The 18,644-nt window shown below is 44.6% G+C and overlaps 1 protein-coding gene across 2 annotated transcripts in view; it reads left to right on the top strand.

Moving 5' to 3' along the window:
• Etfa (electron transfer flavoprotein subunit alpha) overlaps positions 1-10,634 on the top strand; it is a 64,439-nt gene extending 53,805 nt beyond the window's left edge. For both annotated transcript variants that reach the window (XR_006074116.2, XM_042280975.2), the window contains 3 exons: positions 610-675; positions 3,739-3,819; positions 10,377-10,634. Coding sequence is in view for 1 of the 2 variants with exons in the window: in XM_042280975.2 (XP_042136909.1) it covers positions 610-675; positions 3,739-3,819; positions 10,377-10,415 (186 nt within the window). In the remaining variant the exon portion in view is untranslated. The remainder of the gene's footprint in view (positions 1-609; positions 676-3,738; positions 3,820-10,376) is intronic.
• The last annotated feature ends 8,010 nt before the right edge of the window (positions 10,635-18,644 follow it).

Below are 18,644 nucleotides of genomic sequence, written 5' to 3'. Positions count from 1 at the left end.
AAAAAAACTATTTTAATATGTTTGAATGTGTGTTTATATGTTAATATTACAATGTGTGCTTGTAGATACAACATATGTTAGTTGCACAATGATACCCACGTGAGTGCCATAGGTGCCAGAATGAAACTGGGCTGCTGTGAGATTCTGAGCAGTGTTTGGTGCATTGTAACTGTTCAGTGTGTGTATATGTATTTTTATACCATCACCACTATAGGAACTCACTGGAAAAAGAGAGTCGTGGTACAGAAATTGGAGAAGAAAAGCATGACTTATGTGGTGCATGTTGGGAAATTCATTTTACATATCTTTTGCCTAAGACTTATATTGCTAATGGTATACAGTTTGTATTACAGGGCTGGAGATGTTGCACATAGTTGGCAGAGTGCTAGCCTAGCATGCACAAAGCCCTACATTCAGTTACAGCTCTCTATAAACTAGATGTGGTGGTGGATGCCTGTAATATCAGCACTTGGGAAGTAGAGGCAAGAGGATTAGAATTTTAGAGTCATCCCCAGCTAGGTTGTAAGTTTGAGACAGCCTGGGATACCCGAGACTCTGCCTCAAAGGTGTTATATAAATGCTTATTAATAATGTGGTCTCTTGTTTCAGGAACTTTATATTGCCGTTGGAATATCTGGAGCCATCCAACATTTAGCTGGGATGAAGGACAGCAAGGTAATTATGTGCAGTAATTGGAGAGCTAAGAGGAAAAGCTTTCACATTTCTTTATACATGCAGCTAGAGTGAGTACTTGAACACTTCACATTAACATAGATCTGGGAACTGAGAGATTGAAGCTGCTATGCCCTGCGTGAGGTGTACTGTTAGTGGGGAGGGGCAGCTTATCCCAAGTCACAGCTGAACTTTAAGCCAAGCTTACTGTGTGCTGGGCCCTGTCTGCCCGTGCTTCAGTTTCTCTGTCTCCCAAATATAGGTGTTAGATAATCACCAGTATCCATTTCAGCGCTGACAATCTGGGTGGAAGATGTGAGGCTTAAGCAACTTAATAAGGTTCTGGTCCCTGATTCTCTTGTCATCTTTACTTGGTGACCTATTAGAACTACCTTCTTCTGGGTTGTTAGCAATGTGTGACTGACATGTGTTGGGTTAGAGTATTGGGCAATCTTAATACCTTTGAAATTGTTGAAGGTGACTGTGTAGTCAAAATACTTGATTTTAACTTACTACTTGGACTACATTTGCAAGGCCTCTGTAATAACTCTGAACATATATTTCAGAGTATGACATATTAACTCATGCATAATAATGTACAGTTTGAATTATGAACTTATCTTTCATGAAGGCAGAGATGCATCTGAAACCCTGCATTTATCCATTCAGATGGAAGCTGGATATAAAAGATAATAAAACTTTTAACAGGCTTAAGTTCTAACTTGAAGAAATACATGCACTATGTCTTTGTAGCTTCTAAATGAATTGGTTCAGACCCAGTCAGATTTCACAGTTGGATGGCAGGTTTCTTTACAAAGCAGTGCCAGTGGGGAAAATGTGACTTATGCATTAACACACACACATACACACACACACACACACACACACACACACACACACACACACACACACACACACAACCGTTCCAGTACCAGAAGCTTAAAATACATTTTTAGCTAGACCAATTCAGATGTGTTTAAAATACTGTTTCTTTAAAATAAAAGATTATGTGTGCCAAGAAGATCCTGGTGAAAATTCCTTTCACCTGGCAATAGGACTAGTTGCTGAGGGAAACAAAACAGACTTGATAGTACATGTCTAAGCAAGCCAGGGACAGCTGGAATGTGGAGACCACAGTTGGGGAATAATCTGTGAGAATAAACTCAAGTGGTGACATCTCTTCACCCAGTCAGCAGATACATAATTAAGTGACTAAGTGAATAAAAAGTAACCCAGCAGATGTGGTGACGCACACCTTCATTCCCACCACCATGGAGGCTAAGGCAGGAAAAATATCAGTTCAAGGCTAGCCTGGTTTATAGACCTTGGCTCCAAAAAAAAAAGGGTAACAGAATAAAAAGTATTAACTACTATTATCTCTGTCTTTTATGGGGAGCCAGTGATTTCTATTTTTAATTTTTATTAAATTCTAAAATGAGCCAGGCGGTGGTGACGCAAGCCTTTAATCCCAGCACTCGGGAGACAGAGGCAGGCGGATCTCTGTGAGTTGGAGGCCAGCCTGGGCTACAGAGTGAGTTCCAGGACAGGCTCCAAAGCTACACAGAGAAACCCTGTCTTTAAAAACAAAACAAAACAAAAAAAATTCTAAAATGAGGTGTTAGAATGGCTTAAATCTGATAATTACATTGACTATGAACTGCAGTTTTTTTAAATTAGCATGATAGTGTAGTTGGATATGAGATTGGATTATTATAGCAAATTAGTCAGTATACTGAACTATATACATAGTGATATGATTAAATACAATGTGTGCATTTAAAACAGGAGGAGGAAAAGCTTGAATTTACAAGGAGCTATTGAGAGCAAGCAAGACTTTATCATAGCAGTTTTGCAGTTGATAATTTAAGAATATTATTTTAGTAATCCAGAAAAGTATATCCATTCACTCTCTTTTTAATATCATTGTGGTTCCTAGCCCATAGTTATGTGCTCATGCTTTTAAAATAACTTTTATGTAGTGGGATGAAAAAGCTTTCAGATGATTAAACTGTCAGATGTTTGACTAGGTGGCCTCCAGGAGAATCGTTAACCATCATCAATTAAATAAATCTCTGCTTCTAGCTTGTGAAGCAGGGTACACTTTCCCAGAACAGAAGCATCAGTGAAAACTGGGGCCTATGAGGCATGTTTGTCCTCACAAGTCTGAATTTGAAACTCACATGTGAAACTCGTGTATTGTCTCTGAGCTGGCCAACATCAAGGCCACACTGAGCTCCAATCTGTTATTCTGACATGTTCTACTGTCCCTTTCAGGAGCCCTGCTAGGGGAATTAGACATGTTCTGAAACCTTTATTCTAAACCAGACTACATCAAAATAATGCCAGTGGATTTCTCAAGATACAGTGACACGTAGTTAGAAATTTAACTTCACCTCTAGAAATCTGAATTATGATAATCCACCATCCATTAAAATAATACTGCATTTGAGTCCCAGCTCTAACTTTACTTAGTTGTAATGGTATTCACAACAACTATGGGAAATACCAAACCATTCTTCCTACTTTGTAAGTAATGCCACAGCCTTTCATATTTAAGAATGCATCTGTAGGAGGTAAGGCTAATCTTTGGTAGTTTTTACAAGAGCCCCAGTAACTTGTTTTATTGTATGTATTTGCTGCACACATAAGGACTTTTAAATTTTTTAAAGTTCTCCTTTAATAGGTTGGCAAGATAGCTTTTATATACTCACAACAGATCCAGGATGAATAACAAATGGAATAGAATATATAGGAAACAAAAGTTTACAAGCATTATGATTTGGGGTATAGATTTGTTACTATTTTATCTAAAAATTAAACTTTTTTTCTTGTTAAGAAAGAGTTTTAAGAGGGTAGTAATTTTAAACTCTTTACTCTGAGATGGGCTCAGTAGTGGTATTTTAATAGCGGTAAATATTTTACTACAATACTACCAAAACTTTCTTATATGTGTAGTGTTGGCAGTGAAGCTCCAATTGTCTTGAGAGATCTATAAAGACTGTTAGTGTACTGTAAGAGGGAAGTTAAAAACAGAACACCCATCACTGTGCTGTTTTCACTTCACAGACAATTGTGGCTATTAACAAAGACCCAGAAGCTCCGATTTTCCAAGTGGCAGATTATGGGATAGTCGCAGATTTGTTTAAGGTAAGCCAGCCTTAAAAGGGATTGCTGTCACCAACATTGCCATCCAGTGGGTTTTGTCAAGGATGAAACGATAGACAAAAATGTGCGTTGTGCATCTGTATACATGCTGTTAATAGATTACATAATTTTCTCCTACTTAAAATGCAGTCTCCCTAACAGCTTTGTGATGTTACTATGCAACACAGCTTTCTTCTTTCGAAGAAATCCAAATTGTAAAATATCCACGCCCCCTCTTGGTGTATCACATACTGAATCAGCATCGTGTAAAGTGACACCATAGGTAGAACCTAGGACCACATTTGGTAGATACACTAAAGAAATGAGCATCAAGCTCTTCATTCAGGGATTGCTGAGGATATGAGGCCTTCTCAGGAAAGAGTTGGCACTCAAGTCCAGTTTAACTAGCTCAATAAGAATATTTCTGTTTACTAAATTTGAAAGTTAAGGCCTTTCTCATGTGGCAGCTTTAAGGAAAATGTGTTTTTCCCCCATTTTAAACACTTCATTTGTGAGCATTCTTACACTACTACTTCTGTGTGTTTGCCTTCTCCATGAGAAAGACTGCTTTCACCATAGACACTTACTTAGCAAAGTGTAGTTGATGATCACTTGAAATGTACTTAGCTACATTTAAAGGTACACAGCTCATGCTTGGCTCAGCCTCCTCTTGTCACCCTGGTCTGCCTGTGCAGAATCATTCATGCAGAAGTTGGCACTCTGAGAGTAGTGTTCAGCCCTTGGAGAAATAGGTTTGCCAGAATAGGAATCCCCAACATGGAACTATATTAAGGGAGTGTGCGCCACATTGGGGAGGCTGCAGCCTGAGAATAGAGGCAAGGCAAACGGACTGACTCCAGGCAGTGAGAAATAGACCTGAGACCCTTCAGCTGCTTGATGGCACTCACTATTGGCTCAGACAGCATGGAAAAACTAGGAGGCTGTTCTCTTATTCAGCACAGGTCATCCTTTACTCAAGGGACCCTCTAAAGGGCCTAGGCCTTGTCTTGGGAAAAATATAACCCAATTCAGTGATGCTGAGGTTCTGTGTCAGGAACCTGGAGTTCATGTAGGTTAGCTGCTCCTGTTTGGCCTAGGTGTGTAACTGTTAGGGGAGTTGTTAGCCACTGAGATGTCTTGGTGAGAGAGGGAACTGGTATGAAAAGAAGGTGTGTGTGTGTGTGTGTGTGTGTGTGTGTGTGTGTGTGTGTGTGTGTGTGTGCGCTGTGGATTAACGTCAGAGTCTTGCAAGTGTTCTTACCACTGAGTTACACTCCTAGCCCTGCAAAAGAGAAATTTTATTATCTCTATACAGCTTCACCCTTCAAAAATTTTGAATTAGGACACAAACAGAAATACTATGATATATTAAGAGCTTTAATTCAAATTCTGTCTTGTCTTCATACTAGTTATACTATCTCAGCCAAATTAATCTTGCTGAATGTCACCTTCATCATAAGTATTGTAAATATTACACTGCCTACCTTAAAGATGGTAATTAATTAAGATTGTGATTACACTGCATCTGCAGCAGTCTGTGGTAAATATTAGCCTGCCTGTTTGTATTTTCTCCTGTTCAGATATATAGTAGGTGTTCAAAGCAGTTGGTAAATATTATAAAAGGTATTAGAATGACAGGACATTGAACATCACCTAGCTTTTTTTTAATATAAAGGCTTTATTAATATAAAATAATTATACTGTAAAATATAATTTAAATAGATGGCTTAGCACATTCTGTTCTTGTGAAGTACCTAAGTTTGGTTCCCAACTTTCACATCAGCAGCTTACAACCCCTTGTAACTCCAGCTCCAGAGGATCCAACACTTTCTTCTGGCCCCTGTAGACACCTGCATTCATGTGCACAAACACTCACACAGACTTGCAATTTAAACAATTTTTAGTTTATCTTTCAAATGTATAATTAGAGCCAGTAAGATGGTTCAACAGGTAAATGCACTTGCTGCTGTACCTGACAACCTGATCTCTGGGACCCCCATGGTGGAATGAGAGAATACACTCCTGCTCCCACAAAGTTGTCCTCTGACTTCTGCACACATAATCATGAATGTGCATGCATCCACATACTTACATACAAAATAAATGTAGATAAATGTAAAAACAATAATTAATTATTGTTAGGCTAGTCATGCTGCTGTACAACTAACCTAATGTTAATACAGTTCCATTCCACTGCAGAGAAACCCTGTACCCATAACCTCTATGCTACATGCTCCCCAAATCTACTTTTAGTCAACAGGCTTGCTCATCCTGGCCTCTCTCTATAGCTGGAATCATTAATATTGTGATCTTTCTGGCTGCTTTCCCTGAGCTTAAGGTTCAGGTTTCAGCCTTGTCGATGCACGTGTTAGTAGTACTTTATTTTTTCTCTTGACAAGCAGCATCCATCACTGAAATATGCCACATTTGTTTGTTCGTTCAGTTGTTTCTGCTTTTTTGTTATTGTGAATAATGACACTATGAGCATCCATGTATAGATTTCTCATCCATATATAGATTTCTATATAGATAATGGTGTTTATTTCTTTGGAGTTCTTTTCTCAGCATGGAATTGCTGTAGAAGTGTGTGTCCATCTGCCTTTAGAGCGGCTGTACCAGTTTACATTCCCAGTAGAAGGATATGGGGCTCTGAGTCCTCTATACACTCTCTAGCACCTGTTACTGTGTCCTCCTGATTATACAGGTCCTTGTAGATGTGGAGTGTTATCTTTCAGTTGTGGTTTGTATTTTCCTGGTGACTGACGTTGTTAACTATTTTCTTTGTATTCTTTTTTTTTTTTTTTTTTTTTTTTTTTTTTTTTTTTTTTTTGGTTTTTCGAGACAGGGTTTCTCTGTGTAGCTTTGCACCTTTCCTGGGACTCACTTGGTAGTCCAGGCTGGCCTCGAACTCACAGAGATCCACCTGGCTCTGCCTCCCGAGTGCTGGGATTAAAGGCGTGCGCCACCACCGCCCGGCTTTCTTTGTATTCTTACTAGCCACTTACATATTTTCTCTGTAGCATTGACTCTTGTGTTTTTACATTGTTTTGCCTTTTTGTTCTTGAGTTGTAAATTGTTTGTCTGTCTGGAAGTTAGCTCCCTATGAGGTATGATTCCCACTGTGGTCTCTCATTCTGAATTTGCCTTTTCATTTTCATTATAGTATAACCATTTTAAGTTTTGATTAAGTCTGACTTGTCTATTTTTTTTAATCTTATGTTGCCTATACTTCAAGTGTTATACCTAAGAAAACTTTTCCTAATATACCATAGTAATCATTGGGCTTCAAGTATATGTTCAAATCCCTGCTTTCATTTTCTTTGCATGCACACAGAGCAGAATTGCCCAGTCATATAGTAATTCCATCTTATCTTTTGGAAGACCTTCTAGACTGCTTTCACAGAGGTCACACATTCCTGATGGCAGTGTATAAGGTTTTTTCCACAGCCTCATCCACACTTGTTATTTTCTGTTCCTTTAATTAGAGCCATCCTAGGGATGAAGTAGTATCTCAGTTATAGTTTTAATGTGTCTTTCACCAGTAACTAATGATGTTAAGAACATTCAAGCACATGAAAAGATGTGTATTGAACATTTCTACCCAAGTCCTTTGCTTCCTTTTTGTTGGTGTGAGAGGCAGAAACCAGGGCTTCATGCATTTTAGGTAAATGTTCTACCACTGAGCTATATCGGAAGTCTTTGGTTTGGTTAGGCTGTTTAACTTTTTGTTGAGTTCTTTGCATGTTGTCAATATAAAGCCATTATCCGATATATGGTTTCTAAATACTTCTTCCCATTCAGTAAAGGGTTTTGTTTTGTATTTATTTATTTTTGTTTGTTTGTTTTTTGAAACAGGGTTTCACTTTGTAGCCCTGGCTGGCCTAGAACTTGCTATGTAGAGCTTGAACTCAAGATCTGACTGCCTCTCCCTCCCAAGTGCTGGGATAAAAGGTGGTATCAGCATGCCCGACTTTATTTTGACTTTTTTGATAACTTCTTTAGATGTACAAATGCTTTGATTTTGATGCAACCCAGTCTGTTTATTGCTCCTTTCATTGCTTGTGCTTTTGTTGTATCTGAGAGGCGATGGACAGCCTAAAGTAATACAGGTTGACTCTTAGGTTTTCTTCTAACAACTTTGTGGTTATGGTCATTGGTTTGTTTGGAGTACATTTTTGTATATGGTATGCGATAGGGGCCCACCTTCATTCTTTTCCATGTGGATTCCCGGTCGCCCTGCTCCCTCTATTGAAAAGACCGCAGTGTTCCCATGGGGTGGATTTGTTAGGCCTCCTGTCTGCCCACCACAGCCATTATACTCTGTTACCTCTTGAACCTCCAGTATTTATCTCTATGGCTGGCTGTCTGTCTGTCTGTCTGTCTGTCCGTCCGTCCCTCCCTCCCTTCCTCCCTCCCCCTTCCCCCTCTCTTCCTCTCCCCTCCTCCCTCCCTTCCTTCCTCCCTTCCTCCCTCCCCCTTCCCCCTCTTTTCCTCCCTCCCTCCCTCCCTCCCTCCCTCCCTCCCTCCCTCCCTCTCTCTCTCTCTCTCTCTCTCTCTCTCTCTCTCTCTCTCTCTCTCAACCAGATTCCTTTTCTTCTCTAGGATGATGTTCTGATTTTTCCTAGGCTACACTGGTCTCTTCTTTCTTAAAAACTCCTTAATTTGGAGCAGGTAGTCCTGTTTCTCTTATTCTCCTACATCTGGTATAAGATGACCATGTTTAGAGTATATTTCTGGTAACAGAATTGATCAACAAACTTAATATAAAGTTTGTTGATTTTTAGTATATCCATAGAGCTGTGCAGCCATCTTTTAATCCCAGTACATTTCCATCACACTGAAGAGAAATCCCATACTCAGAGTTGTCTCCACTCTCCCAGCTCTAAGGGGAACACGTTCATCATGGGTTTATGGCAGTAGAGTGCCTTCTTTTTAAATTCAAGTCTCCTCTGATTTGCATTTCCTGAGTAGAGCTGGCTGCTTCTGCAATGTCTAAAGGAGATTAAAAGTAAAAATGTAGGTCTTTCAGTATGCCTGGGCCTAGATTAAGCATTTCCTCCTAATGGATTATATAGAATCCTTGTAAAGTCTATTGTTGATTTAATGATGACTAGAGAAAGTCCCCTTGACTCTTCTGTGGCGAGTTTGGTTAGGGGGCATTCTGTAGGGTGGGCTTTTATATATTCTAAATGTTTGGTCTCTTGGGGAAAGATGTTGTGCTATGGCATATTTTTCATGAAACACGCTGGTCCCACGTGAGGCTCGAGGAGCATGTCATCCCTGTGACTGGCATGAGCTCATGGTGCCTCCACTGAGGAAAGCCAGGGGAAGTGGTGCCAGCACTTAGAGCTGCCCTGAGCGAATGCCTGCTGGCTCCATGGTAAACACAGGCCTTTTAATAGGCTGGAGACAAAGTGACATTCGGAAGAAACAACATGTCGACAATTTCCTTAATAAATTTTGTAGGAACGCATTATTTCCACCTTGTGGAAATGTAGCTCTCTTAAATAATTGAGAGGCTGCATTCATCAGTGCAGCGGTCAGTGGAGATCTCTGAGCTAGGGCAGCTCACAGCCCTTTGAAAGACGGGGTAATTGATATTTTACACAGGCGACCCGGCTGGTGTTCGGAGTGTTTGTGTGGCATCCGAGTCTTACTGTCGGCTCTCCTCTGCTGTCCAAACGTCACATTCTAGTTATAGCCTGACCTGACAGGGCTAAGGGTCAAAGTTAATTGTGTTTTAGGACAGGCGTTAGCCCAGTCATTTGCACTTGCTGTGGTTTATTTGCTGACCAGCCACAGCATATTTTAGTGAAAAGCAATGATACTGAATGTTGAGTTCATTTGAATGTGCCACATAATAGTAACATATGGTGAGAAAGCCAACAAAATGTTGATGAAGTGTGCAATGCAAGAATGAAAGAGTAGCCATGCAATGGTGGCGCACACCTTTAATCCCAGCACTCGGGAGGCAGAAGCAGGAGGATCTCTGTGAGTTTGAGGCCAGCCTGGGCTACAAAGCGAGTTCCAGAACAGCCGGAGCAGTCACGCAGAGAAAAAAGAACAAACAAAGCACAGCATAAAAAAAAAAAGAATGAAAGAGCAAGTGCTAGAGGAGTTTGAGAGTTGTGAGGAGTGACATTGGTGTGCAGGCTTGAAGGAAAGGGAGGTGCACGGTGAAGGTGGGGAGGATGCTGGGGAAATACGGAGGGAAAGGGGGCTCGCTGCTCTCAGCCCCAGAGAGAAGAGCTGAGCCTCCTACCCAGTCTTCTTAGTAATGTCTGAGTTTGTGGTTGTATCAAAGGCATCTGGGCAGAAGTTGGCTCTAGACCCTGACAGCCTGTGCTCCTGGTGAGCTCTCCCCACAGAGGATTTGCCATCTCACGAGGGGTGGGAGGAAGAGCGAGTGAACAGGGAATGCATGTGCCTGAATGGCACTTGTTGCTGAACAGATTGGCCATGATTTTAGCCTCTGTGCCTCCCCAAGAGCTATGTGGCCTTATCTCAGAGAGGGCTTAAGTTGTTTAATTACGATTTTGGCTTTTTTGTTTGTTTTGCAGGTGGTTCCTGAAATGACAGAAATACTGAAGAAAAAATAAATCAAAATCATATCTTAAGGAAACTGTCAAAAGTATTCAGCTGGAATAGAAATTCATAATCTGAGGGAAAAAAATTATGCTAACAGCAGCTAGAATGCCTTTTGATGAATCAATTGTTATATTCCTTCTTAATTTTTTGTGGTCCTAAACAATTATTTTTTGACATTTTCTAATTCTGTAATAAAATATATAATAAAGTTTTGTCATCCTTTAAAATTACTATCAGAAACACGCCTAACTTCTTAAATAAAGAAGAAATTGAAGAAAGGGAATAAAATGCACTTCTAGCCAGGTGTGGTGGCATTCACCTTTAATTGCAGCACCCCAAAGTCAGATGTATCTCTGTGAACTCGAAGCCAGCCTAGTCCACATAGCAAGTTCCAGCCAACCAAGGCTACATAGACCCTATCTCAAATCATCATCATCATCATCATCATCATCATCATCATCATCATCATCATCTTATTTCTTCACTTGTCTTATTCACGGGTGATCTCTGTTTTAGGCAAGATTGTTAGCATGAAAATTCCCATAGCCTGGTCACCTTAGTTTAATTGTTGAATGGCATGTCCCAGAAGATAGGAGCTGGATTGGCAAATTCAGAGCTACAGAAGCTTGACCACAAAGTGTGAATGTTCTAGAAGCACCCTAGTCTTCAGAAAACAGCTAATGTAAAAGTAAACCTGACTTGTGCCTCACCAGGCTGTAAGTGTTTGGTTAACTTAAACTTCAGGTGTCCATTTTAGGGGTTTGTTAATCAGACTTTGTCTGCAAAGGAGGGGGAGTGGAGAAGGACGACTCGGAGACATTATAACTTTTTATGCAGAAAGTTTGACACTACTGTGAATGTTTAAATTCTGCTCAGAAAATTCTCGGCCCTTTCCTTTACTCTCCTGGTATTTTCCTCTGTGTGGAGAAAAACAACCAGGCCCTACATCACGTGGTCATCACTTGCACTCTCCTGCCCTAGGGTTCTGATGCACCATGAGTGCAAGTCCAGTTATGCGCAGGTCTGAGACAGGTGGGTGAGGCTATGGCCAGGCCTGCAGGAAGCCATGGGCAGGTATCTGGGGCCAGGTGAGTCATCTGCAGAGTAGAATACGTAAGAACTGCCAACTGAGGCGGTACCCTGCGTTGAGCATGCAGCACCATGGAAGAGATAGGAAGTGAGCAGTGAGGCCCTCTAGACCCCACGTGGCCTACTGCCTGATTGAGCCTATTTTGACTTGCAGTCCCTTGCTGCAAAGTGCTTTTGGAAGCTGTGGCGTTTTAGCCTTCCAGCGGGGTGAGAGGACTGCAGTAAAGTGATAGCTCTTCACAGGTCATGAACACATTAGTACCATGGGATCCTAGAATGCCAGAGCTGTGGGGTCATTGGGCTGTGCCCCCTGTTGCCCAGGTTGAAACAGTGGGACGCAGAGGAGAGAAAACCGTAACTTGAATTGCCTGGGCATTCATGGCTTCAGTCATCTCATGAAGTGACTACTGTATCTTTCTACCTTTGGGGTACTTTCTAGGGGCTTCTCCATTTGCCTCTGTTGTGGCAGCAAGAGCAGTGGCGGATGGGATGGCTGTAGAGGGACCCCCGTGGAGATATGCCAGTCAGAAAGGAGCACCCCAGGTAGTGCCTTACCTCTGAGTTGAACCGATTGCCCTTTCTCCCACTGATTCCTCTTGTCATAGCTGCCCTCTCCCAGCTCCAAGAACCAGAATTGACTGGACACGGCTGGTTGTCATCCTCACCATAGCATTTAGCATAGTCATGTTACTTACCGGGCTGGTAAGTTCTAAGAAAGGTCCATTTTCTTCTCCAGGTGTCTTTGGAATGTACAAACCTCGATGCCTCAGCCAACTGTACACCTAGTGTTCATAGTGTGCATACGTGTTCATGTGACTGGCAGCACAGCCAATCTGTTTACATCTGTCCCGCAGATGTGTGGCTAATACGTTGGGCCATGTTACTCCCGCACCATAGGAGATTGGCAGCAGTCTCGGGTCTTGCAGGACTACTGTCACATAGGTGTTCTGCGGTCCTTGGCTGTACAGTCTTTGCTGTGCATATAGCCAGGCACTGTCCTAGCATTTCCTATCCCTCTAGTCTTCCTAATGATTGTTAAATTGTATCCTGCTTTTGTTGGTTTACAGCAATAATTATAACCTCTACAAGGTTGTGTAACTTCAAATGGACAGCTAAACCAGAGCCAGGATTTGAAACTGGGCAGTCTGGCTTCAGAGTGGTGCCCTCACCAGAAATCTGAGTCTCCCTCAACTCAAGGGACAGGGAGACCAGGCCTACATAGTAATCAGCCTCAGACACAGCACTAAATGATTCTTGCCACTCACGAGGCTTTGGGGTAGAAAGGACAGGCAGTGTTGTGGGATAAAAGCCCCTTGGAGCGCCAACTTGGAATGCCCTTCCAGAAGTCTGGGGAGATGGTTCGGATAGTGAAGTGCTACATAACCATAAGGACCTGAGTTTGGATAACTGGTACCTACCTTCTAAAAGGTCACACCACCACTGGGGAGATGGGGATTGGTGGATCCATGGGGCTTGCTAGCCAGCTCATCTAACTAAATAAAAGACCCTGCCTCGAAAAATTAAAGTGGAAAGGGGGCGAGGGAAAGACAAGCGTTGCCAGTTTCTGGCTGCCACACGCATACACATTTGTACACATATAAAAACATGTACGCACAAGAAGTCAGCTATGAAAGATGGATTAAAGTGAAGTCAGCCCACAAGGCGTGGTCTGAGGTGCCCCTTTGACCTTCACTTTTTTGGAAACTGAACGATCCTTTTGCTCTTTCCTCTGGCTCCGGGCCTCTGGAAGCAATGGGGAAGGAGGCAAGGGCAATGTGCTTCCTACTATGTATGTGTGTGCTTCCCCCTCCCCTCTGCTTGTCTGAGGTCTGGTTGGCTTCCTCTGGTCCCTGGGAGTTTGGGTGGCCTGCTTCCCTTTGCAGGACAGCCCCTGAGAGGACCGAGATGCTCCTTCCCTCACACAGCCTGAGGCCCAATGATGCCGCTGCTCCCAGCATGTGCTCAGCAATGCTGCCGGGAACAGTCTTGCCGTGTTCAGTGGTTCAGCAGCTGTGATATGGGGAGCCACAACCTAAGGTAGCCTTAGCTTCACTTGTCAGAGAGGACAGTGTGCTGGTCTCTGAGGTCACAGGCTGTTGAAGGCATGGTCCCCGCCCTCTGAATTCTACCAGAAAAGATGAGAGGAGATGCAAAAGCAGGGAGCAAACACTAGGCATTGTCACTGAATGTCGCCTTGTGGGCCAGTGGTGGCTCTTCTTAGGGGCTGGAGGCTTTGCCTTAGCATGTAGGATGGAAGAAGAAACTGAGCTCAGAGTTCATGTGGATAGTTGAGGCAGTGAGGAGCAGAAACGTAGAGTTTGGGGAAGTATGAGTTAACAGAAGCCAGTTTGTAGAGGTCATTGACAAGTTTAGGAGGCCTTTTCCCTCCTAAGCCAGTGTTTCTCAAACTTGACTCTGAAGGAATGCTCCCATGATGGTTCCGTGAAAGTGTACCATAGAGGGACAGTTAACCAATAGAGCTGTGCTAATATGAAGTCATCCTTGTACATCCTTTGCAAAAACTTTGCTGCCTGTACCCTTTATTTTCTAGACAATGCAAGCAGATGCCCAAGTGAATGGACAAGAAGCTCAGCCTGCCTCTCTGTAGCTTTTGTTTTGTCTTAGAGACCTATCGGGTAATTTTGTTAAATATTTTAAAAATCCTTTCTGCTAGTTGGTGGCTATTGTTTGAATGCTTTAGACTTAAGTGTGTCAGCATATTGGGCCGAGATTATGGCTTATCCGATAAAATGCTTGCCACACGAGCATGGGAGCCAGCGTTTGGATCCCCAGAACTCATGGTAAAGCCTGGCAGGTGCAGTGGCAACAAGAGGCAGGATCTCAGGACTAGCTACCTAACTAGCTAAACTAGCTAGAATTGAGTTTAGTGAGAGACCGTGCCTTCATCAATAAAGTGGAGAGCCACTGAAGAAACTCCCAGATTTCAACTTTGGGTGTACACACACACACACACACACACACACACACACACACACACACACACACCACATACACAAAATCAAAACTGAGCCTACTGAGTGTTCTACAAAGAGCCGCACGACCTGAGTGAGACCCCGCCACCTGAGGAGGGTGTGGTAATGGAGAGCTGCTGGGTTTGCAGAAGGCTCATGACCTTCCTGGACAACTAGCCGGACCTGGTGGTGATGTATTCACGATGATGGAGGGGAGGAAAGATGGAAGCTATTTGGAGGTAGTTACAGGAGTCCTCTGGCTTCATGCCCTGAATGGGTTTAGCTGAAAACTCTTTGGCTACAAAATGGGGCCCCAGAGACGGTGTAAATGGGTCCAGTGCTCTGGGTGAGGCTGGCAGAGAGCAAGCTTTTCCTCCCAGGATAGCAGGGGAGCCGGTTGCCGCCAGAGCCTGGGCGTGTCTGCACCGGCTGGAGGACTGGAAACCCCAGCCGTAAATGCACCTTATGTTCTCATTCTGAAAGGAATGCTCAGCATGGCTATGTTTCCTGCTGCCTCTGACTGGGGGTTTTGTTTTGGTGGACATAAAAGTGAGCCGGAGAAAGTGGGAAACCCAGAGAACCCTATTGATTGTGCCAGATGGATATAGTTAACTGGAGGCTTGGCTGATAATCCTGTAAAAAGAGCGTATGGGGGGGTGGTATACGGTCAGAATTCCATGTAACCCTAGATTTGGGGGAACTCTGGGAGCCGGAATGAAGACCTGCTGATAACCTTGGCTTTTAAAACGCTGGTGCACACCGTCCTGCTAGTGAGTAGGGGAGAGATTGAAAATCACATGCACAGGAGTTTGCCCCAGGTCACAAAGCAACTGAAACATAAACCAGAAGTTTTGGCAAATATGGCTTACTAAGAATTGATTACATACTGGATGGTCTCTAATACAGCAGTCTGGCTGCTGCTGCTGCCTTCTGCGTGGAGGGCCGAGATGATGGCCAGAGAGATGGGCATTGACATATGGGACCCACACGACTCAGACTTGGAGGTGCATGGCCTTTCCACTGTCCCAGCTCCTTCCATGCCCACCTCCTCCAGGACTCTTGCCCTCTGTATTGGCTGCTTCCTCTCCACCCCCAGCTTCTCTAGGACTCTCCTCCATGTGCATGGCTTCAGAGCTGCAAGCCTGTTGTCGTCGTAGCAAGAGGCGGTGGTGGCATGGGGCTCCCTCCGGAGGGGCTGGCATCACCTTCATTACCTCCCACAACTAGTCACATGGGCCAGGCAGTCAGGGCAGACGCTGCTTCCCTCTGGACTCTCCAGAAGCTTCAGTTGCTGCCCCTATGTCGGGCCACCTGGGGACATTTGGGCTGATCACCCAGACATCTGGTTCTACTTTATGTCTCTGAGGCAGGGTCACTCACTGGGCTAGACCCTAGTCAAAAGGTGCCTATTTATTTTATTTTTCTCTCCTTTTAATTTTCTTCTCTATTAATAACAATAATAGTTGTTATTATTATTATTTGAGACACTATCTCACTCTTTAGCGCAGGCTGGCCTTGAACTCACTATACATCTCAAACTCGTGGCTCTCCTCTGCCTCAGCTTGGGTGCCAGGATGACAGACAAGACCCACCTGGTTTTCTTCTCCATTTAGGCTTCATGTTCTTCATGTGTAAGACGGTGACTTGAATGTGTAGACAGACCCCACACTATATGGGTAAAGACAATAACTCTTTTTTGAGAGTTTTGTATGCCCAAGATGCTTTGCTGAGCCACTTAGATGCATGGTCTCATGAAAGTCTCATGAACCCATACTACAGACGAGAAGACCAAAGCCGACAGGGTTTATAGCCTGCCTGAGGACTCAGGACTAGTAGTAACTTGAGACAACCAAACGCTTTCCCACGGGCCCCAGCTGGGGCGGTCTGGAGTAGAGGAAAGATGTGGCAGCTAGCCAGGTTCAGAGGACATAGCTGAAAAAAGGATACATCCAAAGCAGAAGACCCAGCCCGCACAAGCACAGAGGTTCCCAAGTACAGGCTGACTCCCATTCCTGGGGCCTCTTCTAGGGCTTCCGTCCTGTGCTCTGCTCAGGATGCAGGGGAGGGCAGGGCTTGTGCACCAGGGTGGGTCCAGTCTGCTTTCTCTTGTGGCACTATCCCAACCAGGACCCACAGTCCATGCTCCTTCTTTAAACAGCGTAGGCAGAGGTGAGTCCTCCTAGTTACGAGGCCTAATTGATGTTGGGGAGGCTCCTGGAGCGTGGGGTGGAAGGTGCGCTGTAAATCTCAGGCACGAGGTTCTGCCACACTTATCACAGTGTTTAATGTCCTGGCTGACCTCCTGGGTAGTCAATTTCATTTGGTTGTTCAGGGCGAATAGGCAGCCTGCTAAGCTGCAGCCCGGGGCTCTGCATGAAATTATGTCGGTGTGGTGTCCTTGGTAGCTGGTAATAAATTAGCATCAAGTGTTCCATCATTTTCTTTGGATAATTAAATTAACTATGCATCAGGAGACAAAAACCAAACTTTTGAGCAATAGAGCCAAGGAAAGAAAAATCTGCAATATTGTGATTTCCTCAAGGAGGGTGGGGTAGGTTAAGAGCTGGTATTGAGGAAGGAGACGGCAGGTATCTCCTTTCTGAAACTGGGTGACTGCGGCATTGTTCACAAGGGGACAAATGAGGATGTGCCAGCAGCAGGAGCTCAGGAGCTGGCTGTTGGAGGTAGGGCACGGTACCCATCGGTCCGACCCACCTCCCTCCCCGCTCCGAACTATCAGTGGCAGCAAATGAAATAACGGAGCATCTCCTGGGCATCCGCCCCAGAAGTGCTGAGCGTGCGCTGGCAGAAACGCACCCCAGGCATCTATTATTAATAAGGGTGCCTTCAGCTTGTGTTTCCCTTGAAACATTCTCAAAGGGCTTTCCCTTCCATTATGTCATTAGTCATCCCAGCAACCCTCAGGGGTGGGGCACACGGGAGTCATTATTCTTGTGCTCGGGAGGGAGGAGCTCAAGGGTTTGCTCTGAGTCACAAAGCAAGGCAGAAACAGGGCCGGTCTAGGAATCCAGATGCCCAGGCCTTGCACACTGTAAGGGGCAGCGGCACTTGGAGGTGGGGTGGACAGGGATGAGCAGACTTGACTCCAGCCCGGTTCAGATTCCAAGAGTCGTGAGTCTTTGTTCAGCAGCTACCCAAGTTGTAGGTAGGGCGTAGGGTACTGTGGGCTCTCAACAGCTCCCGGGGAGAATGACCTAGGTTAGGGTCTCGCGTTAGTGATGAGAACCTTGCTCTCTTGACTGGCCCAGGCTGGTCCTGGGGTGAGAAGGGGCTGACTAAGCGGTGGAGGGAATGAATACGCTGTCCCAGCCTCCACGGGGTGACCTGTTGTGCCCTTTGCCCTCTCCGTCCATATGACTTGACCTGAAAAGTTCGGTTCTTGCTTTGAATTCTTGCTGGGGGCTCAGGAGGCTGACCAGTCATGCTACTTACTCAAAGAAGGCCTTACAGCCCCCGACCCTAAGTGTCTTCTGGCCAGGGCTGCCGGGTTCCTGCAGGGTGGCCATGTACTGCTGGTTCTGAGCCTTGCTGTCCTTGCTTTTGGGTTCAGCATGTCCGGATGGTCACAAGGTTCTGGAGGCTCCAGAGGCAAGGCTGAGCAATGAAGCCAGCCCTCTGGGTACAGCAGGCTGCCAAGCACTAAGAGGCTGGAGTCCAGATTATGTCTCCGGTTTTCCTGTCGGTGCCTGGTTTGATTCACCGCTTCCCACATGGCCGCTCACCCAGAGTCCTGTATTTGAATCCTGCCACTACGTTTTACTGGTTAGCTGTCTGTAGCAGGGGCCAGTTGTCTCATCACGCTGTACCTGTCCTTTCTCCTTGCATTGCTGGGGAAGTAGAGCCTGGTTTGTGGGCTGTGACAAGGGGAGACTGTCAAACATGCCCTGGGACATAAATAAGCATAGCCATTGCTGTTACCACCATATACCCACAGCCGGCAGCAACTGCTACCTAAGGGGCCCCCTTCTGTGGGGGTCTCAAACAGCTCCCTTGGGACCCCAGAGTGGGCTTTTCTAAAGGAGTAATGAGCAGGGAGCCTCTTCTCTGGGCTGGAGACCTCCTGAGGAGTGCTGGCCCACCTCCACAGGCCCTCAGTTACAGCACCCTGGAGAGCCATGAAAGCCAAAGCTTTTACCACGGGCCTCAAGTACCTGCCTC

This window comes from Peromyscus maniculatus, chromosome 7, assembly GCF_049852395.1.
Source record: "Peromyscus maniculatus bairdii isolate BWxNUB_F1_BW_parent chromosome 7, HU_Pman_BW_mat_3.1, whole genome shotgun sequence".
Lineage (NCBI taxonomy): Eukaryota > Metazoa > Chordata > Mammalia > Rodentia > Cricetidae > Peromyscus > Peromyscus maniculatus.
Note: the sequence above shows the minus strand (reverse complement) of the source record. Positions and strands in the feature narration are given on the sequence as shown.